This window comes from Saimiri boliviensis, chromosome 10 (assembly GCF_048565385.1).
Source record: "Saimiri boliviensis isolate mSaiBol1 chromosome 10, mSaiBol1.pri, whole genome shotgun sequence".
NCBI classification, from domain to species: domain Eukaryota; kingdom Metazoa; phylum Chordata; class Mammalia; order Primates; family Cebidae; genus Saimiri; species Saimiri boliviensis.
This window is the reverse complement of record NC_133458.1, coordinates 111,120,670-111,145,414: the sequence shown is the minus strand read 5'-3', so window position 1 is coordinate 111,145,414 and position 24,745 is coordinate 111,120,670. Positions and strand designations below refer to the sequence as shown.

General features: G+C 50.8%; 1 protein-coding gene across 1 annotated transcript in view; it reads left to right on the top strand.

Annotated features, from left to right (window-relative positions):
* Nucleotides 1-24,302, top strand: part of ADCY1 (adenylate cyclase 1) — a 133,833-nt gene extending 109,531 nt beyond the window's left edge. Inside the window, exons 15-20 of the mRNA XM_003930840.4 lie at nt 3,613-3,729; nt 3,844-3,990; nt 6,177-6,275; nt 9,920-10,034; nt 12,429-12,553; nt 14,908-24,302. Of these exons, the coding sequence (XP_003930889.3) occupies nt 3,613-3,729; nt 3,844-3,990; nt 6,177-6,275; nt 9,920-10,034; nt 12,429-12,553; nt 14,908-15,210 (906 nt within the window). The 3' untranslated portion in view covers nt 15,211-24,302. The remainder of the gene's footprint in view (nt 1-3,612; nt 3,730-3,843; nt 3,991-6,176; nt 6,276-9,919; nt 10,035-12,428; nt 12,554-14,907) is intronic.
* Nucleotides 24,303-24,745: the final 443 nt, after the last annotated feature.

Here is a 24,745-nt window from a genome sequence, read left to right as displayed (position 1 = left end):
CCCCTGAGGCTTAAAGGATGAGTAGGAATTAGCCAAGGGAAGGGCAGAGTGCTAGGTGGGGTAAGTGTGTCCATCTCCTGATATGGTTGTTTTTATTGTTGTTTTAAAAAATCAGTTCATAATACTATATTATGTACTTGAAATTTGGTAAGATAGCACCTTTTAAGTGTCCTCACCCCCACTTGCACACACACACACAGTAACTATGGGTGGTGATGGATGTGTTAAATAATTTGATTGTAGTAGTCATTATGCAATGTATACATATATGAAACCATCACATTGCACACCTTGGAGATACACAGTTTTTGTTTGTCAATTAAATATTTTAAAATAAAGAGGAGTGTGTGCATCTCAGGACACCGAATGGTTCAGTGAGGTTTGGGGAGAGCGCATCAGAAAGTCTATTTATAGTGACTGTATCTGAGAATTAAGAAATGTGCTTTCCTGATGTTGAAGGATGAACCGGCAGTGCTGACCCGACACTGGCCAGATGCCCTGTGTCACTTGCAGAGGGGAGGCAGGGACATCACTTCCGAGACAGAATGAGGACAGGGCCACCCTCCCTTGGCTGTACCCTTGTAGCAAACATGTTGTTGATTCCAGGTTCTGGTGTTACTCGTCTTGTTAGTTAGACAAAAGACTGTCAGGTTGACTGTGGGAGTCACTTACGCACATGTCAGCACACAAGGGAGTTGCCAAGTTACGCTGTTTGTTATTTTATTCTCTTTTACAAATGACAAGCACCCCAGGATGTGACTTCTCTGAGTTACCACATAACTATCACTAGATTCGTCCTGGTCAGTGATGTCTGAAACAGAAAGACAAGTGAGAAATGTACAAGCCTTTTGAAAGAAACTTTGCCATGCAGATAACAGTATGAACATGGAGGTTGGGTGGACATGTGATTTTTGTCGACAGGAAGAATATGCGATGCCCACAACTCTTTCTTAAAAATAGAGTTTCCTGGTGGGAAAATCTTATAGACTGAGAATTTCTGTGAATTTGCATCATCTTTGTTAAAATAACAGCACAACTTCTTGGTTCATGAAAATAGGTGGCACAGGGAAAGATAGATGTTTCCCTGTCAAATTTTGACAAAAAGCTTGGCATTTGTGGACAGATTAAGAGCTATATGGCGATTTTGGAAAGGCAGCTGCTCTGGTAGCCCATTAATCCAAATGGGTCAATAAGCAGAATGCAGACAGAATTTTTAAAATCACAATACTGTAAACGTAGATTTTGGTTTTTAATCGAAGCATATTCAATTACATTGTTTTCACCAAAATACTATTAACATTAACAATAGTATTTTGGAGACAGCAAAATTTTTGTGCCACGAATAAATAAAGCAATTATTTTAGAAAACGTTTTTTACGTTTTCTCTTCATTTCACCTGCTGAGACGAGCTCAGCCGTGGAGACCCCAACCCAGGCAGCGCTGAGGTAATTAAGAAACAGACACAGAGATAGAAAGTAAAAAGCGATTTCAGAGAGTGAGGCAGCACGGGTCTCACAGCATTTCCAGCTGAGATCCCAGAACAGACTCTGACCCACGTATTCACTCTTTACTTTCCAGTGACAGGTTTTACAAGCAGATTCTCTGTGTTCTTTCATTGGTTAAAGGTAAACTCAGCAGGCAGCGAGTGTACGTTTACTATTGGTTAAAGACAAACTAGAAAGCACTGTTTACGAGAGAGCAAAGGGAAGAGTCACATATCCTGTGTTCAAAGAATGAATTCATCTGGTGTGAGTCATATTCATATTGGTTACTGTTTTATAACGCTTCGAGCAGTTTTCCACTTCGGGGGCCGACTAGGCTTTCTTTACTGCCGCTCTTAGCAAACAATATGATTTCTCATCCACATTAGAATTTGCTCTCAACAGTCACCCTTTACAAACCTTTCTTTTGTGTATATTGGAGCATGATGCGTTAACACCTAATTAATAATGTGGGTCCTATAGATAGGTGTTTGTCCAGAATGTCATTATTAGTGGGAACTTGAGTTGAAAACAGCCTTGGAGACTATGAGAGGCTGGAAATGGAAGGTTTCTGACCTTTGAGCATGACCCAGAATAAGCCAGCACCGTGCCCAAACAGCCGCTGCACGGGCAAAGCCCAGCTCCAGCCCATCTGGGCAGCCAGACCCCAGCTGTGGTCTGACTGGGAAGGTTATGGCCTCTGGGTTTCTTTCATCTTCATCTGCCTCTGGCCTACGTGCCTTAAGGAACAAGAAGAAACACCTGGCGCCGTCTGTCTCTGTGGGTTGCACTGATTCGCTGGCACTGTCTTCCCAGAACACACTTGCCCAGGCCTTCCCTTCATGCCGTGCCTGGCTTCATGTACAACCCCATCTTCATACCTGACTCGTAAGGCTTGGGGCCTCCTCACCTCTATTCTTGGAAATCTCCACTTCTCGGTTTTAGCTGGTGCAATCACTGCATGCTGTCTAGTGGCGTGTTCTTGGCCAACTCAGTTCTGATAATATCAGTACTGCCTGAAAGCAGCTGTGTTCTTTAGGCTTACTAAGGGGCATGCTGTCCCCTCAGCCCTTGTTAAGTACAACCCTACAAGTGGTCACTCTAAAAGTGGGTGTGTTACACCCATTTTACAACAAGGAAACCGTAGCACAGTGAGGCTGCATCTGCTGGCTGGGTCACCAGCCACCTGGGGGACATGAACCAGGGGAGCTGGCCTCCAAACCACACAAGGGCAGTCTGCACAGTTTTTAACTACGTTCAAGAGTTTGATGCCTCCATAAATGCTGACACGTACTTAGAATATTCCCCAAGCTTCACTCCTTTCAGGATTTGGGTTTTGTGTGAGGGAAAACAGGGACCCCAGTGGCTTCTGCCTCCTAGGGCTGTGCTGGGCCCTGCCACCAGCCCTTCTCCATGAACAGAGCCTTTGCTGTCAGCTTAATCAGTCTCTGCAGGGTCCTGCAGCTAGTAGTAAGCAGACTGGGACTTACCGGCTCCTGCTGTCTGCTGTGCTGTGTCCCCATGGCAGGACCCTTTGGGTCTTTACTCCTTGCTCCAGGGGACTGGAAGTCGGCACTCGGATGAGCTCATTGGCTCTGGATCTGTCCCTGCAGGGTTCTACTTGTCTCAGTGCCCAGAGGGGTATGGGCTTTAGTGAAGACCAGAGAGATTCCAGAGGAAACAGGAGCCTTAGGAAAGTGTCCCTCCACTCCTCCTGGGTGCAAGGCGTTCTAGGACAGGTGCCCTGGGGGGCACATCAGGAGCTGCCGGGGCAGGGCGGGGGCTGCTGGAGCCTGTGGATGGGCACCTGCCTGAGAAAGAGTTGCTGTAGTATCTGGTCCCTAGGAGGTAGCCGGGGCAGGGCAGACCCTGGAAATGAGGTGAAGCCATCATTTGTCCTTTGGACATTCCAGCAGATGGGGTGGTGACTTAGGCAGACATCTGCGGATATTCCCTGCCCAGTAACATGGATCTAGTCATGCATGTATCTGGGGCAGAGGAAGGACAGGAGCTTGGGTGTAGACCATCAGCACACCTGGAGTCTAGTTTGGATGATTAGAAAGAAGCGTGCAGTGGGGACCAGCGAGGGCAGCGTGATGGTCGGGACTAACCGAGGCTTACGATGCCCCAGGCAGAGGAGGAGCGAGAGGACATGGAGAAGGTGAAGCTGGACAACAGGCGCATCCTGTTCAACCTCCTGCCTGCCCACGTCGCCCAGCACTTCCTCATGTCGAACCCTCGGAACATGGTGAGCAGCCAACTGTGCCTGCCCGGCACTGCCCGGCACTGCCCGGCACTTCTCTGGCCACCTCCTTGGCGCTCGCCTGGCTGACCCATCCTGACCCGTTCTTTGAACTTCCAGGACCTCTACTACCAGTCCTACTCCCAGGTGGGTGTCATGTTCGCCTCCATTCCCAACTTCAACGACTTCTACATCGAGCTGGATGGCAACAACATGGGGGTGGAGTGTCTGCGGCTTCTCAACGAGATCATCGCCGACTTTGATGAGGTGAGGCCGCACATCGCCATCCTGACCCCACCCGGGAGCGGCAGTGCATTCTGCCGATGGGTGACCAGGATGCCTCTTCACCTAATTAAATTCTGTGTGTCTCATGATATGTCAGTTTCTATAGCTGGAACGAGAGAAAGCAAATCCCAGGAAGCACAGGCATTCTGTCTCCTTTGGGATCGAGACCAACCATGATAGGAGAGGACCCTAGGATAGAAGACCAGGGCCACTGGGTGAGGCTGGGTGCTTGTCCTCCATGTTGTAAATGTCAGGGCTGGGACATCTACAGTGGCCAGGGCTGGGCAGCCTCATCTACAGGTAGGCAGACAGGCGGGCGCCTCCAGGCCCTTGGTCTACAAATAGTCAGGCAGGTGGGTGCCCTCATCTACAGATAGGCAGGCGGGTGCCCTCATCTACAGATGGGCAGGCAGGTGGGCGCCCTCATCTACAGATGGGCAGGTGGGTGCCCTCATCTACAGATGAGCAGGCAGGCGGGCACCCTAATCCACAGATGGGCAGGAAGGTTGGTGCCCTCATCAACAGATAGGCAGGCAGGAAGGCACCCTCATTTACAGATGGGCAGGCAGGCGGGCACCCTCATCTACAGATAGACAGGCAGGTGCCCTCATCTACAGATGGGCAGGCAGGTGGGTGCCCTCATCTACAGATCAGCAGGCAGGCGGGCACCCTCATCTACAGATAGGCAGGTGGGTGCCCTCATCTACAGATTGGCAGGCAGGCAGGCACCCTCATCTACAGATAGGCAGGTGGGTGCCCTCATCTACAGATTGGCAGGCAGGCAGGCACCCTCATCTACAGATAGGCAGGTGGGTGCCCTCATCTACAGATGGGCAGGCAGGCGGGCACCCTCATTTACAGATGGGCAGGCAGGCGGGCGCCCTCATCTACAGATAGGCAGGCAGGTGCCCTCATCTACAGATGGGCAGGCAGGTGGGTGCCCTCATCTACAGATGAGCAGACAGGCGGGCACCCTAATCCACAGATGGGCAGGAAGGTTGGTGCCCTCATCAACAAATAGGCAGGCAGGAAGGCACCCTCATTTACAGATGGGCAGGCAGGTGGGCACCCTCATCTACAGATGGGCAGGCAGGCGGGCACCCTCATCTACAGATGGCCAGGCGGGTGCCCTTATCTACAGATGGGCAGGCAGGTGGGTGCTCTTGTCTACAGATGGGCAGGCAGGCGGGCATCCTCATCTACAGATGGGCAGGTGGGTGCCCTCATCTACAGATGGGCAGGCAGGCGGGCACCCTTATCTACAGATGGGCAGGTGGGTGCCCTCATCTACAGATGGGCAGGCAGGTGGGCACCCTCATCTACAGATGGGCAGGCAGGCAGGCACCCTTATCTACAAATGGGCAGGTGGGTGCCCTCATTTACAGATGGGTGGGCAGGCGGCACCGTCATCTACAGATAGGCAGGCGCCCTCATCTACAGATGGGCAGGCAGGTGGGCACCCTCATCTACAGATAGGTAGGCGGGTGCCCACATCTACAGATGGGCAGGCAGGTGGGCGCCCTCATCTACAGATAGGCAGGCAGGTGCCCTCATCTACAGATGGGCAGGCAGGTGGGCGCCCTCATCTACAGATAGGCAGGCGGGTGCCCTCATCTACAGATGGGCAGGCAGGTGGGCGCCCTCATCTACAGATGGGCAGGTGGGTGCCCTCATCTACAGATGAGCAGGCAGGCAGGCACCCTAATCCACAGATGGGCAGGAAGGTTGGTGCCCTCATCAACAGATAGCAGGCAGGAAGGCACCCTCATTTACAGATGGGCAGGCAGGCGGGTGCCCTCATCTATAGATGTGCAGACAGGTAGGTACCTCCAGGCTCTTGTCTACAGATGGGCCGGCAGGTGGGTGCCTCCAGCCCCCCCCACACACAGCCAGCCAGGCACTGTGCCAGCCCCACCACCCCTTGTCACTGGACCCGATTCTCCTGGTGACTGTAAGCTCACCTATGGGGGACAGGAATGTGTCCTGTATTGTCCTTCCTCACCTCTTCTTGCCAGTATAGTCCTAAAACTTGTCTGCCCAAAGCAAAGAAGACACATTGCTTTCTTGAATGTGTTCTTCAGCTCTACTGTTGCTCCTGGTGGCTGATGGCTGCAGCGACTTTTCTCAAATGTTATGTCATATTTAACAGTTTTGTGTTTTAAACAAAGCTCATGGAAAAAGACTTTTACAAAGACATAGAGAAGATCAAGACCATCGGGAGCACCTACATGGCCGCTGTGGGGCTAGCGCCCACCTCGGGGGCCAAGGTGAGTACAGCCTGGGGCTGCCTGCTTGGGCACTGGCCCCAGCCCTGCCCTAAACTGCTCTGGGACCCTGGGTAGGTTCCTGTACTGGGGTTTGGATAACAGGAGCAGCTTGAGTGCCGTTTTTTTCTGTTACTGGCTCACTCCAGACACAGTCTCCTAGGGAAAGTCAGCACTGAAGCCTGCTCACAGGAACTTCCTTCAGCCCCGGCTCTGCCCTGTTAGACACCTCACCCCAGAACCCTCCCCCTGCCCCTGTTCCATTCCCTTCCCCACCAGTCTACCTCCTCAGCAACCCCACCTTCCTCCCCACCTGCCCCTCTCTTCTCTCGCATCAGCGCTGCACTCTCCTTTCCCACAGTAGAACTTTGAATAATTACAAATAATTATTCTGAGTAGATCTAGATTTATTAAAGAAGGGGAATTGATAGTTAATAATCTTCCAAAACAGAAAGGACCAGATCCAGATGCATACACTGGTGAATTCTACCAAACATTTAAGAAAGAAATGATTGTTCTCTACAATCGCTTCCAGAAGACAGAAGCAGAAGGACCACTTTCTAACTCATTCCGTAGGCCAGCATTACCCTAATACCAAACCCAGACAAAGACAGACCAGTGTTTCTCATGAATACAGACATACAAACTCCCAACAAATATTAGTACATTGAATTAAATAATGATTGAAGAGAATTATACACTAAAACCAAGTTGGATTTTTTTCCAGATACACATGGCTGTTTCAGTATTTCAAAATGAATTTGTGAAATTCATCAAATCAACAAGATGAAGAAGAAAAATTATATAATCATACCAGTTGATGCAGAAAAATTATTTAAGTCTAACACCCATTACTGGTTTTTAAGAAAACTTTGAAGATGCTAGCAATAGAAGAAAACTTCCTGAATTTGATTTTTAAAAATTTGCAAAAACTTACAGCTTAACCTACCAAATGGTGGGAAACCAAATGCCTTCTCCCTAAGATGGCGAAAATATTCTCTCTCGCCATTTCTATTCAACATTATTCTGGAAGGCAGTAAGATAAGAAAAAAAAATAGAAGACATACAGACTGGGGAGGAATCTGCTTGCAGACAACATGACAGTATATGTAGAAAATCAAAAAGAATTAATAACAAAAATAACAGAAAAAAGCCCCTGGAACTAAAAAGTGATTATAGTAAGGTTCCAGGATATAAAGTTAGTATATAAAAGTTCATTGTTTCTCTATATGCCATCAGTGAACAATTGGAATTTGCAATTATAAACAAAATGTCATTTATATTAGTAGCCAAAAAATGAAATACTAGGTATAGCTCTAACAAAATATGTACAAGATCTATATGAGCACAAGTATAACATTCTGATGTAAGAAATCAAAGACCTCAGTCATTGGGAGTCGTGTTCCTGCGTAGGAAGAGTCAGTATCATTCAGATGCCACTTCTTCCTAATTTGATTTGTAGATTTAACACAAGTCCAATCGGAACTCCACCAGGATATTTTGTGACATTGACAAAATGATCCTAAGTTTATATGGAAAGTAAAAAGATGCAGAACAGTCAACACAATATTGAAGCAGAAGAACAAAGCTAGAGGACTGACACTACCCAACTTCAGGACTTACAAAGCTATAGCAATCAAGACAGTGTGACATTGGCAAAAGAACAGGCAGTAGATAAGTGCATCAGACAAGAGAGCCCAGAAATAGACCCACAGAAATATATTCAGCTGGTTTTTGACAGAGAAGCAGAGGCAATACCATGGAGAAAAGATAGTCTTTTCAACAAACAGTGCTGAAACAACTGTATATCCACATGCAAAAAAAAAAAAAAAAAGTATAAACAGACTTTATCCTCCTCACAAAAATTAACTCAAAATAGACAATAAGCATAAATGTAAAATGCAAAACTATAAAACTTTTAGAAGTTAACATAGGAGAAAAATCTGGATGACCTTGAGTCTGGCAATGACTTTTTCAGTACAACACTAAAAGCATGATTCATGAAAGAAAAAATTGGTAAGTTGGAGGACTTCATGAAAATTTAAAACTCCCACTCTGTGGAAAATATGGTCAAAAGAATGAAAAGTCAAGTCACAGCTTAGGAGGACATCTTTGCAAACCGCCTGTCTGACAAGGGACTTGTATCTATAGTACACCAAGCACCTTTACAATTCAACAAGGAAAAAAAGAACAGTTAAAAAGCGGGCAAAGAATTCGAGCCTGCACCTCACCAAAAGAGATGCAGATGACTGATAGGCATGTGAGAGGATGCTCAGCATCGCATGTTTTAAGGATTTGCAAATGAAAACAACAATAAAATACCACTAGATACCTGTCAGAATAGCTGGAATCCAAAACACTGATGAGACAAAAGCCAGTGAGGATATGCAGCAACAGAAACTCTCCTTCACTGCTGGCGGGAATGAAATAGGGGACAGCTACTGTGAGAGAGTTTGGTGGTTTCTTACAAAGTTAGATAATGTTATTATATGACCCAGCAATTGCACTTTTTTTGTAATTTCCAAATGACATTAGAACTTAAGTCTGTGAGCTTCATTCATAATAAAAACTGGAAGCAAACTAGGTAGCCTTCAGTAGGTGAATGAAGAAAGAAATCGTGGTATATCCATAAGGTAGATATTACTGAGTGAGAAGAAATGAGCTATCAAATTATGGAAAGACATAGAGAAACCTAAATACACATTGCTACATTAAAACGGTCTGAAAAGGTTACATACTGTATGATTCCAACTATATGAAATTCTGGAAAAGGCAAAACTGTAGAAACAGTAGAAGTGTCAGTGGTTGCTGAGGGTCAGGAGAGGGGCGGGATGAACAGAGAGCAGGGAGGATTTTCAGGGCAGTGAATCACATTTAATACTGTCATGGCGGATACATGTCATGCATTTAGAATGCACAGAATGGACAACACCAAAAGAGTGACCCCTAATTAAATTACACCTTTTGGTTAATAATAATATACCCATATTGATTCATCAGTTGTAGCAAATGTGTCACACTTAAGTAAGATGTTAACTGTAGGGGAAATTCTGGGGAGAAGGGATATATGGCAGCTCTGTATAATCTGCTCAACTTACCTGTAAACCTAAAATTGCCCTAAAAATAAAGTCTGTTAATTTTTAAAAAGCATTAGTTTCCTGATGTGAGGACTAATAAAATTCCCTTAAAAAATAAAAATTAGAAACCTTACAACTGTCACTGTTTCACAAGAGAAAGGACCCTGTCACACATGTACATGATGATACAGCCTCAATCTCAAGGAAGGAAGTTGCCAACTCCCTGACACGCATCTCTGTCCTTGTTTTGCTCATTTGCCATGGGCAGTAGCAACGCTGTCCAAGCTGGAGTTTGAACACCGGGTCTCCCACTGGAAAGGGCCACCCCCACCTACTCCAGTAGGCAGTCTTGGGTAGGCCCTGTCTCTGCCCCTCGGGAGCTAGGGCTTGGCCAATACCCTGCCTCTCCCTTACTCTCCTGCCCGTAGAATGGGATGATACATGTGCCCGTAGCCAGGCACCCAGAGAGCCTGCCCCTGAGAGTGCAGCTGTTGACCACTGCAGGTTGGTCCCTGGCCCCCTCTTGCCTTGCGCTGCCCAGATGTAATGACCCCGTCTGTTCATGCCTAGGCTAAGAAGTCCATCTCCTCCCACCTGAGCACACTGGCAGACTTTGCCATTGAGATGTTTGACGTTCTGGATGAAATCAACTACCAGTCTTACAACGACTTCGTCCTCCGAGTTGGTACGTGGCTCTAAACCTATCCTGTCCGTCCATGTGGAACACCCTTCCTACACCCGCCTGGGGGTGGGATCAGCTGATGACATGCCCTGGTCTTACAGGAAGGAGGGTGGTGCCACCCAGGAGGGCATGGGGACCTGGGTACCAAGTTGCCCCTGGAAGTTGCTGGTGGAAGTGAAGATGTTTCAGAAAATGATGTAGGACTTTCAAGATTCATTGTCTAGCTCAGGAAACATACTAGAAATCTTGATTGTTCTGGAGACGTTCAGATGCTCCTCTGAGTCCACACTTAGCTGAAGGAAAATGCCCCTTTCTCTGTTCGACAGCCATGGCTACATAGTTGAGGCCCCATGGGCTGTCCAGAAAAAGGCCTTGATGGGAGCCCCACAGTGCTCCTGGGCACCTTTCCTTACCTGTGTCATGAGGAGGAAAAACCACTGGATGCCCAGTTCATGTCTAGCTTTTATAAAACTGTGATTTGTTGGTTTTTTTAAAATCCGAAATTCACTTTTTCTTGAGGGGTAGATAGTTTACCAGAAAAAATGTCTGCTAGTCCAGGATACAGTTAAACTAGAGGTTTGTTTTAGAATTCAAACATCCGGCTGGGCGTGGTGGCTCAAGCCTGTAATCCCAGCACTTTGGGAGGCTGAGGTGGGCGGATCACAAGGTCAAGAGATCGAGACCATCCTGGTCAACATGGTGAAACCCCGCCTCTACTAAAAATACAAAAAATTAGCTGGGCATGGTGGCGCGTGCCTGTAATCCCAGCTACTCAGGAGGCTGAGGCAAGAGAATTGCCTGAACCCAGGAGGCGGAGGTTGCGGTGAGCCGAGATGGTGCCATTGCACTCCAGCCTGGGTAACAAGAGCAAAACTCCGTCTCACAAAAAAAAAAAAAAAAAAAGAATTCAAACATCCAGTAGCCTTAGAAACAAACCTTGGAGCTGCGCGTGAGCGTGAAGGGTGGCGAGTGATCCACTTAGAGCCGTGGAGTTCTGATGTCCCGAAAAGCAAGCTCGGCTTCAGGTGTGCTGTCTGGCCAGAGGGCAGGGCAGAGCGGCAGCTGGGCCCTGGGCTCTGGTCAGCAGAGCTCCGGATGTGCCTGGAAATCGATCTGATGGTGGGTCAGAGAAATTCTACTCCTCACTTTCCCACAACAGGACCAGCTGGCAAGCCTGGCCCTGTGCCTCAGTGTCTGGTCACACAGTGGGGCCGGACCAAGGTCTCTCAGGGCCCTTCTCCCCATCAGGCTGGTGCTAGCCCAGTCTTCTTTGTGTGGGTGGGGTGCCTGGGGTTAACGGGGGGCTTCCTGACTCCCACCAGCTGTAGCTATCTGGAAAGTGGCCCTTTGGGGTTCCTCTCTGAGTTTCCCATGCCCATCTGCCCCAGCTCACACCACTGTGTGCCCTGCTTCCATGATCCTCCCATGCCTTGCCAGCCCCGCCCCCTGTGCCCTGCCCAGGAGATCAGAGGAGTTTACCAGGACAAATTCAGAAAAATTAATCCATAAGTATGGAAGGGGGAGATAGGAAGTGGCTTCGGCCAAGGCCAGAAAGCCCCAGTTGCAGGAGATGGCTGCCACCGGCCACCTCTCACAGTAATGCTGACTGCATGCTTGGCCCCCCTGCTCTCCTGCTGAGGACGGGCCGGGCATCGCAGCCTGGTGTGTGCCCTACTTACAGGGGAGGAAGACCAGGCTCAGATAGGGTGAGCACTTTGCGGAAAGTTGCACAAGGGGTGACTGGAGTGTGGGTGTGGCTGGGTTGTTGTGATGCTGTTAAGTGTGGGTGTGGCTGGGTTGTTGTGATGCTGTTAAGCTAGTCTGCAGCTGTCCAGAGGCCAGTTGGACACTGAGTTACAAAAAGAGAGGGTACCCTGTCCCCTCCCTTCAGAGCATTCTGTACCGTCTTGCTTAGTTCTGAGACCCATGCTCTAAAATAGCCATAGGGTCACATTCTGAGAAAAGCTCCAACGCTGCTATTTTTCTGGAAGAGAGGATGCACTTGGGGACACACCCTGTAGCCACAGAGACTGAAAGGCCATACTTCCAAGTGGCTCCCTTGGCAAGGCTCCGCACAGAGGCTGCTGTTCCAGGAAAGGGGACTTTTCTCCAGGATCAGGACTCATTTCGAACAGCCAGCGCTGTTCCCCAGTGCAGTGGGCAGTGTCGTGACGGGACCCTGCCCAGGGGAGCCTGTGCAGCAGGGCGGCTGCCTCTCTGTGGTGCTGTGTGTGATGCTTCAGGAAGGAGCCTGGCGCTAGGTGACCCCAGGAAACAAGGCCCTGAAAGGATCAGCCTTTTCTCCACCAGGAGCAGCATCAGGTGCATTTGGTGGCCCTGGTGGGATGAGTTGCACTTTTCCCACTGATGACAGGTTGTGCGGGGGCTGTTTTCCAGGCATCAACGTTGGACCAGTGGTGGCCGGAGTGATCGGTGCTCGCAGGCCCCAGTACGACATCTGGGGAAACACAGTCAACGTGGCCAGTCGGATGGACAGCACGGGGGTCCAGGGCAGAATCCAGGTCAGTTCACCCAGAAACCCCCAAGGCACGGGTGCCCGTTCTTCAGGTGAGGAAACTGAGGCACAGGGGGCCAGGATTGAATACCTACTCTGCAGCCCAGAAGTAGCAGGGCAGAAAGAGCTGCATATTTCGGTCTGTCTGCTCTGGAGGGCATCCTGGCCCATGCATACTGAGCTTGCTGTTCGGTTTGTCATTTAGCCTTGGGAGCTGGCTCCTGAGTGGCCAGGTACAGCAGTGGAGCACTGAGTCACTGGGTCCCGCTGCTGGTCCCAGCAGCTTGGCGGCTCTCATTCACCCTGCACGTCCCAGGACTCCGGCCCCTGCCTGGCTGCCATAAGAAGGAGGGGCTTTCATGTGTGTTCAGAGGGAGGGTGCTGCGTGTGTCCACCTCATCCGAGGAACTTGTGGGTAGGTCAGGTGGGCTGACACCCTCTAAAAGCCATGGAAAGGTTTAGAAGGCAGCAGCCTCTGCTTTTCCTCAGTGTGGAGGAGTGTGGTCTGGCTTCTGGGATTTCCCTTAAAACAAACCTGAAACTTGATTCGGGCCTGATGACCACCAGGATGAAGCCCCCACAAGTAAGATGGAGCCTATGAGGGGCCACTCAGCCCTGCAGCCACCTCCCTGAGAACTGCAGGTCTCCACAGGCCATGGAGAGAAGGCATGTTCCCCAGGCACATGACAGCAGCTATTCATGGGGGCAGTTTAAGGGACAGGTAGGTCAAAATATTCACTGGGGCTCTGCTTTCCTCCTCAGAACATAGACGGGGCTTCTACTTTCAGAACATAGTCTGCACTTCTGCTTTCTCTTTTTTAAAGTTTTTTTTTTTTTAACTTCCTTTTATCACGGTAAGATATACATGGAATTTGTCATCTTTTTTTTTAGGTGTACGGTTGAGTGGCATTAAGTATATTTACGTGGCTGTGCAGCCATCACCACCGTCCACCTCCAGAACTTCGTGCTGTATATTTTTTCACCATGACTGTATCCTGCGCTTTTCTGCAGGATTCCCCTAAAACCAGTCTCTCCAGGGGAGAACTTCGTAAGAGCCCCATTCTGTCCACCCAAGCCTGGCCCCTGCCCTGCACCAGCATTGCATTTTTAAGTTTCTAAAATCAGATCTGAGCCCGCCACTGTTCTATCCTGCCCCTGCTCCACACACAGGCTGTTCACTGGTGGCCTCTGACTAACCCCCTGCCAGGTGTCTCCCGGCTGCCTGGGATGTCACCCTTGTACTCACAGGGCCTCTGTCCTCCCTCCACTGCTTGGGCTTCCTAGCAGCCCTGCCACACTGATGGGGGCCACCCTCCGCAGCTCTGGACATTACAAGATGGGCTTGGCATGGATTGAGCTCTTTTAATGAAAGATGCCGGGGTTTTGATGACTGTTTGTGGGAGGGGGAGGAGCAGCCAGGGAGACAGGGAGGAAGAGAGGAAGTTCCAAGATCATTCCTCCAACATAACGCAGAGACACCGATTGTGTCCTCTGTTCACAGGACTGATTGTATCCAGTAGAAAGTATTTCCTCATTCTTTATCTTTTTCCTAACTTTGTGAAACATAAATTCTTTGAGCTAAAATACTGGTTGTTAACCTGTCAAGAAATGCCCCTGTTTTCTCTGGGCAGTTTGCCCGCTGCCCTCCCTGTGCTGGTTCCTCCCTTCCCTGACCCAGGGTTGCAGAGGCAGCTGTGCCAGGGTTCTGTGAACTGGCTGGTTTGCACCCCCACTGACACCACACAGCTGCCCCCAGAAGTTAGTTGCAAGTCTGGCTTTGTCCTAGACTCTACTCTTTGCTGTCCCTTCCAGCTGAGGGGGATACCTTCTGTCCCCTACACTCTGTATGCCCCACGTTTAAACATCTAGAGCCCTGAACCCAGAGAGTCAATTCTGCTCTTCTGTGTTCTAGCAACTGGAGCTGGGTCCCATGCAGCCTCTGGCATGGAGTGCATGGAACCACCATGGAAGCTCACATCCAGACCTGGTACCAGGTTCCTGCAAGCTCTGCCCACCTGCCTGCCTGTCTGGGTGCTCCTTGGGCCACCCTTCTCGGCTCAGTGAACATTGCCTCTTCCTATTGTCCAGGAAACAGGCAGTGAGTCTCCTCTGGAGCCGGCCTTTTAGACTCCTCTGAGTCCCCTGGTTTGCAGGGCTGTGTCTTTTTTACATAATGACCCAAGCGATTTCAGCAAGAGAAGGGGCCTTGGCTGCCAGGCTGAGCTGGGAAAGCTGCATCCCAGTGCCGGGGTTGGCCGGTCAGGGTGAACAGCGACAGATGCAGGAAGGAATGTTCTGGTCTCTTTCCAGAGGAGTCTCCCTCATTGCCCTGGAGTAACGCTCACTTCTCTCCATCAACAGGTGACTGAGGAGGTCCACCGGCTGCTGAGAAGGTGCCCCTACCACTTTGTGTGCCGAGGCAAAGTCAGTGTCAAGGGCAAAGGCGAGATGCTGACATACTTTCTAGAAGGCAGGACTGATGGAAACGGCTCCCAAATCAGGTCCCTGGGCTTGGAGCGGAAAATATATCCATATGGGAGAGCTGGCCTTCAGGGCAGACGTCCCCCAGTGTGCCCTATGCCTGGAGTTTCATTCAGGGCTGGGCTCCCTCCGCACCCCCAGGGCCAGTACCTGCCTTCTGCAGCAGCTGGGAAGGAGGCTTAGTGGAGCCCACGTGGGCCTCTGGGGTGCACACGGGGTGAGAATGCTCCGGGGGTGACACAGGCCACGGTGGCTCCAGCCAGGACCAGCAAGACCAGCAGAGCAGGGAGCCAGTGGCCAGGGTGGAGGCGGAGCATTGTCCAGGCGTGGCCTGTGGCCCGAGGGCCAACTACCCAGCAGACGCAGCACGGCAGTGACTTGGTGAGGGGAAGACACCCAACTGCGCACACTTCTAGGTCTCACTGGAGAGGCGTCCACTCCTTCCTCCCCTCTGTGGCGTAGGGAGCACTGTTACTTTCCAGCAGGCCTGTTCAGGTTTGGCCAGGTTGGCATCAATGTCAAGATCTTCAGAGCATCCACCAGGGTTACAGCAAGAGCCACTGAAGTGTGGCTGGCAGAGCAACCGAGGAGCTCCCTGAGAGTGTGGCCTGAGACAGCCCTGTCCACCCAGCTGTGGTGGGACCTGACATACAGGCAGCTCCAGGCCTGGGCAGCAGCTTCAAGAGCCGGAGTGGGAAGTCAGGCCTCTCTGGGAAGGTCACAAGTGCTGGCACAGTACAGAGCTGTCCACTCTTGGACTGGACAGTTTGGGGAGAATTGAGAAGCTGCCTCTCACTGCATGGAGAGTGGTGGCTGCTGGCTTTCAGGTGTGGTTTTTTGCTAAGAGCCAGAGGCAGGTCTTCTGGAGTTCCCTGGGGGCCCTGTGACTCCCTCTCCACAACCAAGGCCAGCGTCGGCTTGCTGCACCTGTGCATTCTCCACCCCTCTGCCGATGGCTTCCAGCTCCTAAAACACCTGGACATTCCCCATCCTGCACCGGCACTGTGTTTGTTCAGAGAAGACAAAATGTGTCATTTCTTCCTTTCCCTGTGGCGTCGTGGATCCTTTACATTTATCCATAGTGTGAGGCGCCACTTATTTTGAATCTGAGTGGCCCTCGCACCCATCAGCAAGTTTCCTTGATGGAAGATGCTGTTTCTCCGGCAGAATCAGCCCTCCAGGATGAAGTTTCAGAATTGGCTGATGGTCGTGAGTGCAGGTGTCTCTGTTGTAGTTTGCAGGGAAATTGACTGCACGTGATAGTGTTGACGTCTGACAACCTCCCACGTGCGTGTCTAAATAGTCACAATGAAGAAGATGAGAATGAGGGGACAGGCGTCCAGTAGGGCCAGTGGGGAGGGACTATCCAGAAATAGGGAGCAGAGGTCTGACGTGTGGAGACCTTGGATCTTGGTCACAGCGAGGAAGGTGACTAGAGATAGGAGGGAAGCTTCTGGATAGGCACTGTAGTAGGAGAAGGTCCAAAGACACACCGCTCTGAAATGTGGTCAGAGAGGTTTCTGTGGACTGCACCTGAGGCCTGAGCCCTGCCTCTGCTCAAAGCCAGCAGGCTTGGGGGTCCCCCTCCTCACTGCTCCTCAACAGCTGTAACCCCTTCCTGAGGGCCCCAACTTTTCAGAAAAGGAGCAGAGAGAAGCCCAGACTTCCTTCCCTGGAGTGTGGACCTGTGTGTGGGACCTGTTCCAGGCGGATCCCTGTCCACGAAGGTGGGTGATGTCCTTGGGTGCTGCCGTCATGGTGTATCAGAGGCGGCCTCCTGCACAGGAAGAGCCTGACCCTGCCTCAGCTGCGTGGCCATGCGGGGGCACCAGGGCCTGGGCCATAGCTGGGGGAGGCCAGACCCTGGGGGCTTTGCAGGGCAGCCAGTGCAGTGATGCCCGGTGGCTCCAGCTGAGACACGAGTCTGGACAGAGGTGGGCAGGGTGGATGGCTTTGGGCAGGGGAGGTGGTTAGAGGCTGCATGCAGGGTCCCCTGTCTGCCTGTCCTGAGGGTGTGGACTAGGTGTCTAGACAGGGTTGTAGGGAGCACTGTCCACCCTCCTTTCTCTCTGGTCAGGGCTGTGGCTTCTGTGATGGTGCAAGAGGCAGGATGGTCTTCAGGAACCTTCCTGCAGAGTGATTTTGATCAATGCCTTTCTAGCACCTTCCCCTGGCTGTGACAGGGAGCTCCCGGGCCATGCCAGATGACCCCACAGGCTGGCTGACCCCATGGCCCCACTGGAGACGTTGAGGGTGAAGCCCGGGCGGCTTTCAGCTTCCTTGGGTGGTCCTCGTGCTCCTGGTGTTCTGGCATCACCTTGTGCCGGTGGGGGCTGAGCTCCCATGAGCTCCTAGGGCAGAAGGAGATGGTTGCAGGTCCTCTCGCTGCTGTTGGGGCATCCACAGGAGTTTATGTTCATGTGGAATATCCAGGCTGCCACCAAGGGCTTATGAGGGCTTCTGGGCTCATCCTGAGGATTCAGGGTTGGTCTGAGCCGGCTGTGGGCTGAGAACCTGGCTGGGGCCCTGCTGTCAACCCCTCCTCCAGGCCCTACCTTGTCCCTGCTCCTGTGCTTTCCTTTCTTCAGGACAAATGATTTGTCCTTATGGTCCCCTTTCCACTAGGATTTTCTCATCCATCCATCCGTCTATCCCAGCCGGATTTGAAGCGGTCAGTTCAGACAGGAGCCACAGGGAGCCCGTATGGGAATAGTGCGGTGGTGGAGAGTGTGGCTGCCCTGGCTCCCCCAGCTCGTCACGGTGCTGTCCTTGACCCATGAGCTGTTGAGAAAGGTGCAGAGCCCCTGGCGCAGCCTGGTTTTCCTCAATCCTGTTGCCCCCACTGCTGCTGCCCACCTCGGGCCATCCAGCTGGTGGGCAGACAGAGGAGCGGCCCCCAAAGCTGTCCATGCTCCAGTTCTAAGCCCTGTGGCCAGGGCTCAGTCACACAGCAAAGGTGACTTTGCAAGTGGAATTACTGTTAGGGATCTAAGGATGGGAGGGGAACTTGAACTATCTAGGGAGGCTCAGTGCAGTCACATGGCCCCTTGAGATGCCTGAGGGAGGCAGGAGAGCCAGGAAAGATTTGCGGTGTGACAGAGACGGTTCCATCACTGCTGGCTTAGAGACAAGTGGCCAGGAGCCAACACCAGAAGCCACTTGGCAACCCCAGCCCCAGTCAGCAAGGAAGCTGGGTGTCGCTCACACAACCAGAAGGGACCGAGTTCGGCAACAACCCAAGTGAGCCCGACAGATTTGCCCCAGAGCCTCCAGACCTGAGCAGAGCCCACCCAGTGACACCTTGGTTTGGCCTATGAGACTGAGCAGAGAGCCAGCCACGCAGTGCTGTGCTGGGATCCACGGAGCCGGGGAGGTCACACATGTGCGTCCTGGAAGCTGCCCAAGGTGTGGCCACGTGTAGGGCAGCAGGAGGAAGCCGTCGCAGGGACCACGCTGCCTTCTCTGGGCTCACGACTGTTCTGGAAAGGACCCCATGGTAGGCTTGGCAACGTCTCCACTTCAGGGGCAAACATCTCCATCATCAGCAACTCCAAACCCCAGCCACTTCCTGGGAGTTCAGGAACTGTGTTTAGCCATAATGTTCCTTGGGGTTTGGTGAAAAACAACTTCCTTTTTATTTGTGAGAAAACTGTATTATATTGCCTTATTTATTTTTAATTGTGTACAATATTCATGTACAAACGTTAGAGCCATTCGGGTAGAATTCTCTCTAAATTATTTATTGAAGAGGCTTTGTAAATAGTGCACCAGTTCCAGGTGCTGCCTGTTTACTCGTACCAAAAATGAAGACAAGCCCCACACCCACCTCAGCCCCCGCTTGGCCATGCTGTGGCCCTTTGGAAATGACCCCGTGTGTTCCCCTTGCGACCCTTGCATGCCTTTCCTGCCTGACACCGTAGAGTAGAACACAGCCCCGGAATGCTTCCAGTCGCTTGCAGGGACCATGCCGCACAGGTGGTCCACACCTGCGGGGTGTCTATCCTGCAGGTGGATGCCCCCACAGACCCAGCAACCCAAGTTGCCAGTCCGTGTTTCTCAGACTTTGAAGCCACCACGGCTTCTAGAACACCTGTCATAGAAGCAATAACTCTATACTGTACAGACGAGTCTGGTCTGAAGCAGATTGGTAATTTAGAGATAAACCACGCATACAAGTTTGCCCCATTCTCTGGCTTGGGACGGTGGGAGGCGGGGAGCTGCCACTCCCAAAGCCCCCACCCCTTCCCAAAGACCCAGCTCTGACACCGCAGTTCCTGTGGGTTGGGCTGCCCGGGCTGGTCAGAGCTCAGCACCCAGGTCTGGTGGGCAGACAGAGCCGGCGTCAAACCCCGGCAGCTCGTTGTCACTACACCCTTGCTTGGATGAGGAAGAAAGGAGGCAAAGGCACTCACCCCATCCAAGAGCTGTTTGATTGATGGCCTCAGTACTGGCCTCACACTGACGGATGGTGGCATGCTGCACGGTTTGTTGGTGCAGAGTCTAAAGGATAACATATCAAGGCTTACCGGTGGCACGCCATTTTAAGGAAAAGGTGGCACTCTGAAGGCTGTCCCCATTCACCTTCCACAACGCTGGTACCATTCTGGCAGAACAGCCCTGTGGACAGGATACCTGTTCAGACCCAAGGGCCCCATGCTGGGCTTGCCTGGGTGTGAGAAGGTCAAACTGGGTGGCTTAGACCTTCAGATTGAGCTTGGCAGTGACCAAGAGAGGGTTCTTATTCACAGAGCTCACGGACCCCAAATAACCATCGGTACACAAATCATTCCATGGTCTTTGGCCCCAGGCAGGAGATGCTGCAGGCAGGTGTCCATACTTGGCAGAGTGGGCAGGAGGGGAATGGAGTTGCTTCAACTTTTCTTGGTCCTGGCCCTCACTGCACCCACCAAGTCCAGCAGAGCCAGGTGGGCTGGGACCAGTGACCCAGCTGGACTGAGCCTGGGGCGAGGGCCTGGAGCCAAGGAGCCCCCCCTGGGTGGGAGCATCAGGAGCAGGGGCAGGGTCTGAGGACTGCTCTCCCTGCATAGTGGGCAGGCGGGGATGGAGCCCAGGGTAGACATTGAGGAAGGCTGAGTGGGCTCAGCAGAAGGAAGGCTCTTCTCAGTTGTGGTTTTTCCACAGATGGATTTGGGTGATTTGAGGGTGGTCAGGCCCTGATGTTAGGGCATTTGTCTGGAAGCGGTAGTGTCTGTGATTCTGTGTGAACTGACAGCAAGGAGCTGAAGGGCAGGCCCAGCGCTTGGGAGAGAGCACGGGCGTGGTCTGCTGGATGCAGGGCTCCCAGGGCTGTGAAGGCAGAGGGGTCCCTGGAGGCGGACAGGGCAGGCTGGGGGCCAGCAGCAGGGGGCAGGGCCCCAGGCAGGGTGGCTGCTTCCTGCACATAGACATTCCTCTGGCACAGGGCCAAGTGCCCATGAGCACAGCCCCAGACAGACACACAGTGGGGAGCCAGGAACTCTCCACTCACCTAGGGGAGCCCTGGGGCACACACCGGAAAGTATTCGAGGGACTTCTTGCCTTATTCTTCTGTTTGTTCGCACACTTAGCGAAAGCAGATCCTGTGCTAGGATGTGAGGAAATCTGTCGCCTCTGTGGTCCATTCCATAAAACCAAATTCACTTTCAGGTGCCACACATTTTAGGGCTAGACTTCCCTAAACAACATGCCATTGTGACATGATGCATATATTTGTATCTTTAAATTTCTCTGAAAATTTAATCTCTTCTGTTTCATGTGCAGTCTGTTCACTACCTTAAAAAATAGATACTCCACTAGAGGCTGTGCTGAATTCAAATCCATGTGTATGCCTGTTACATGTGTGAACACGTGTTCCTGTCGTGTGTCATGCACATCTGTGTGTGGCTAAGCATAAGCCAAATGAAATTAATCATTTGTTCATGGGATTCATGTGGGAACAAAATTAAATTTGAATACAGCCAGATAACCACCACGCAGGGCATTTGGGGAAATGGTCCCCGAGTGCCCTGACTTGATTTCCCTTAGAAAATCCTTGTTATCAGAGGAGGTGTGGGCGGGGGCAGCAGCCCCTCAGACATCTAGTCAACTTTATCATCTACCACATCAGCACTGAAGTCCAGGGGCACTGAGGCACTAACTAGTTTCCATTTTCTTTGGTTTGGTTGGTTATTTTGTGTGTGGGGGGGTGGGGGTCTTGGTTTGCACAGAAGCCTGTAGAGAGAGCCTCAGGGCAGTGCCAGCTGTAGGAATTTGGACCTCCAGCTCCCCTCCAGTTCCTGGGAGCCAGTTTGGCGTGTGTGTCAGGGTCAGTCCCTCTCAGCTGTGCAGCGGAGGAGCAACAGTAGACAGGTGGCCTTCTTGGGTTGTGCTTCGCAATGGATTTTCTGTTTGAAATGAGAAAATTAGGCTGGGTGTAGGGACTCAAACCTGTAATCCCAGCACTTTGGGAGGCCAAGGCAGATGGATCATTGAGGTCAGGAGTTCAAGACCAGCCTAGTCACCATGGAGAGACCCTGTCTCTACTAAAAATAATTAAAAAAAAAAGTTAGCCAGGCCTGGTGGTGGGAGCCTGTAGTCCCACCTAAAAGGAGGTTAAGGTGGAAGAATTGCTTGAACCTGGGAGGCAGAGGTTGCAAGTGAGCTGAGATCATGCCATTGCACTCCAGCCTGGGCAACAGAGCAAAAATAAATAAATAAAAGAAAAGAAAGAAAAAAAGAAAGAAATTAGAAAATTGACCATAGTGGCAGCCACCTGGCCTAATGCTGTGTCTTTTGTACCTAACGGGAGTCACTTATTTTAGATACAACTCCTTTGTTCTTTGTGAAATCAGTCAGTTTCCTTCTACACGTCACTAGATTCAGTGTTCTATGACTACACCGGTAACCACAGGGGAAAGGCATGTGTGGCTCACCTGCCTAGTTACAACAGTCTCCATGGGCCTTTTGCTGTGACCACAAATAAAGGAAACGCTCATCACTAGTATCTAAGTTGGGCTTTACAGTAACTGGGCACCTTGTGTGTGCTTCACATCACTCTCCTTCGAACAGCCCATGGAGGGAGGTATTATTATACTCCTCATGTTGACAGTGAAGAATCTGAGCCCCAGAGAGGTTAGGGACTTGAGGAAAGTCACACAGCCCCGAGAGGCAGGACCAAGGTTCCACTGCTGCTTGGTCCAGTTCCAAGCTCTTGTTTTCCATTACGTTGCGTGCCTCTTGGCCAGCAGCAACATCTGCAAAATTTGTGTTGGTTTTGATGGATAACTAGCTCATCCACATACAAGTGCCCAAGTGGTGGAGCGGCCACCTCAGTACGTGGGTTCTGAATGCAGCCAAGGCTGGCCCCCCAGTGGACAAGACTCACTCTGACTGCCCGCCCTCAGAGCAGGTGCCCCAGTCCTCACTGGCACTGGCAGGCCTCGCCTCACGTTGCTAAATTAAAGCAATTCCTTCTCCTTTAACAACTGATCTTCAGCAAGGAAATAAAATATTAGGCTTTAAAAAATTCCTATTTTGTCATATCAGACTATATTCTAAAACGATGTTGGAGCCAAACTGTCATTGTGTGTAATTTCAAATATGCAGAACCTCCTTATACAAGGAGGGCTGTTACCGTCTTTTTCTGTTAGGCCTCTCTGACATCAAATGGCGAGAAACGGTGGCACCCCCAGACACTCCCAAACTACACACCGTTTCTTCCCTTACACTGAGTCAACCCAGCTCCCGGTTTCTGGTCAGGAGTTCTGTGAGCTATGGGAAGGCCGTGGGTTGGATTTGCCATTTTACTCTGTCTTCCTCTGCTGTAGAGCCATTTAATGTTATTGTCATATGCTACTGGTGAGGTATAGGTGGGTCCAGGTGCCTTCCCAGAGGTTAGAGGATGTTCAAAGGGCCGATTTCAGCAGAAGTGTTCAGAAGGCAAGAGAGGGCTTTATGATGGATGGTGAGAGATTTGACAGCCAGCAGAGCATGTGTGCCCCTGACACTCCTGGGCATTGGTTCCTGCTGGTACCAGGCGGTTCAGACTTTTAGATAGGTTGCTTTCAAAAGAGCTTTCAGGCCCTTATTGAGAATTAATGTTTAAACAGAGATCATAGCCTAGACGAACTCCCAAGACATCTATCAAATCTCGTGGGCTGAATAAGTATCTTGTGTGGGACTGTGCAGCAGCTTCTCAGACTGTCCTGCCTGTGGGCATCCACCTCCTGGGCGAGCACAGTGGGAAGCTGGCCTGATGGCAGCCAGACTTACTTCTCATCTCCCACCAGCAACTCCTCACCCAACTCTGGGCCCCAGGCACATGAAGCACAAGTCTCAGGGGACCATTCCCACATTAGGGGATCCCTAGGGAGCCCATCGCCGCCTCTTGCATACAACTGTCCAGTAGGAGGCACATGCCCAATGTGGGAGAGATGAGTGGTCTTGCCTTCATCCCTGTAAAAACTGCACATATGCAAGCCATTTGCACTCTGGAACTGCATGCCGTGAAAACTTCTAATGGTGTGGAACTTGGTTTGAGTTTGAAATCACATCGCATGCGCAAAGGGACAGACCCGGGCCCGCCCTCAGGTCATCCACCTGCTGGCTGCAGAGCATCCCTGGGAGCCGTGGCAAGGCCCGTGGAGCCTGAGCTTCGTGTAGCTCGTGCACTTATTATTCACCACCTCCCTTTAGTGACCACTCCTCTTCCTCCACCATCCTCATTTATGCAGACTGCACACCCCCCGAGCAAACAACCATGTCCTTATGACCATCTCATAGTGGTGGATTCCATTTCTATTTGAGGTAAGCCCAAAGCCCACTTTGGGATTTTCTCTGCTGTCTGAGGAAAGTGTAAGCACCTGTGTCCTGGGTTTAGCTGGATGGGGTTGTGTCCCTCTATGGAACGGAGAGTGATGTGGGCAAGGGTGTCATTTCTCGCACAATACAACTCACCGAGGATGCTTCTGTAGAAGTGAGAAACACGATGACTACATTCAGAATTACAATAACTCACTCTCACTGGGTAACTTCTCATGATAGATTTGTATGATCAATACGGGTCTATTTTTATGTCAACTGAACACTGTAGAGTACCTTCCAGTCTTTTTCAAGATTGTTAAATTGAGACAAGTAATTGAATAATTTGTCCTATTTTTATTTTAAAAAAAGTGAATGGACCGAAATGTTAAATGTGAATGTACATTTCTTAATTGCAACTTTTCTACTGAGTGTTTGCACTATACTTTCTGGAATCTTATTTAACAAAAATAAAGGGAAAAAATTGCTTGACTAAACTCTGTGGCCATTTCAGTTGAAAAATAAATGGTTATATGGATGTTTTAAAGACACTCCTGCTTGTTTCACATATCTTCTGGTGGAAGTTTTATTATTCAAAGTATTAAATACTATGTGACCCCACATAGACTAAACCCCGTTATGCCCTGTTATGTATGTAATATACTACTATTATTATTATTATTATTTAGACTGAGTCTGGCTCTGTCGCCCAGGCTGGAGTGCAGTGGTGTGATCTAAGCTCACTATAACCTTCACCTCCCAGGTTCAAGCCATTCTCTTGCCTCAGCCTCCGAGTAGCTGGGATTATAGTCATGTGCCACCATGCTCGGCTCATTTTTGCAGTTTCAGGGTTTCACCATGCTGGCTAGGCTGGTATTCTGAGCTCAGGTGCTCAGGTGAGCTCAGGTGGTCTGAGCTCAGGTGATCTGCCCGCCTTGGC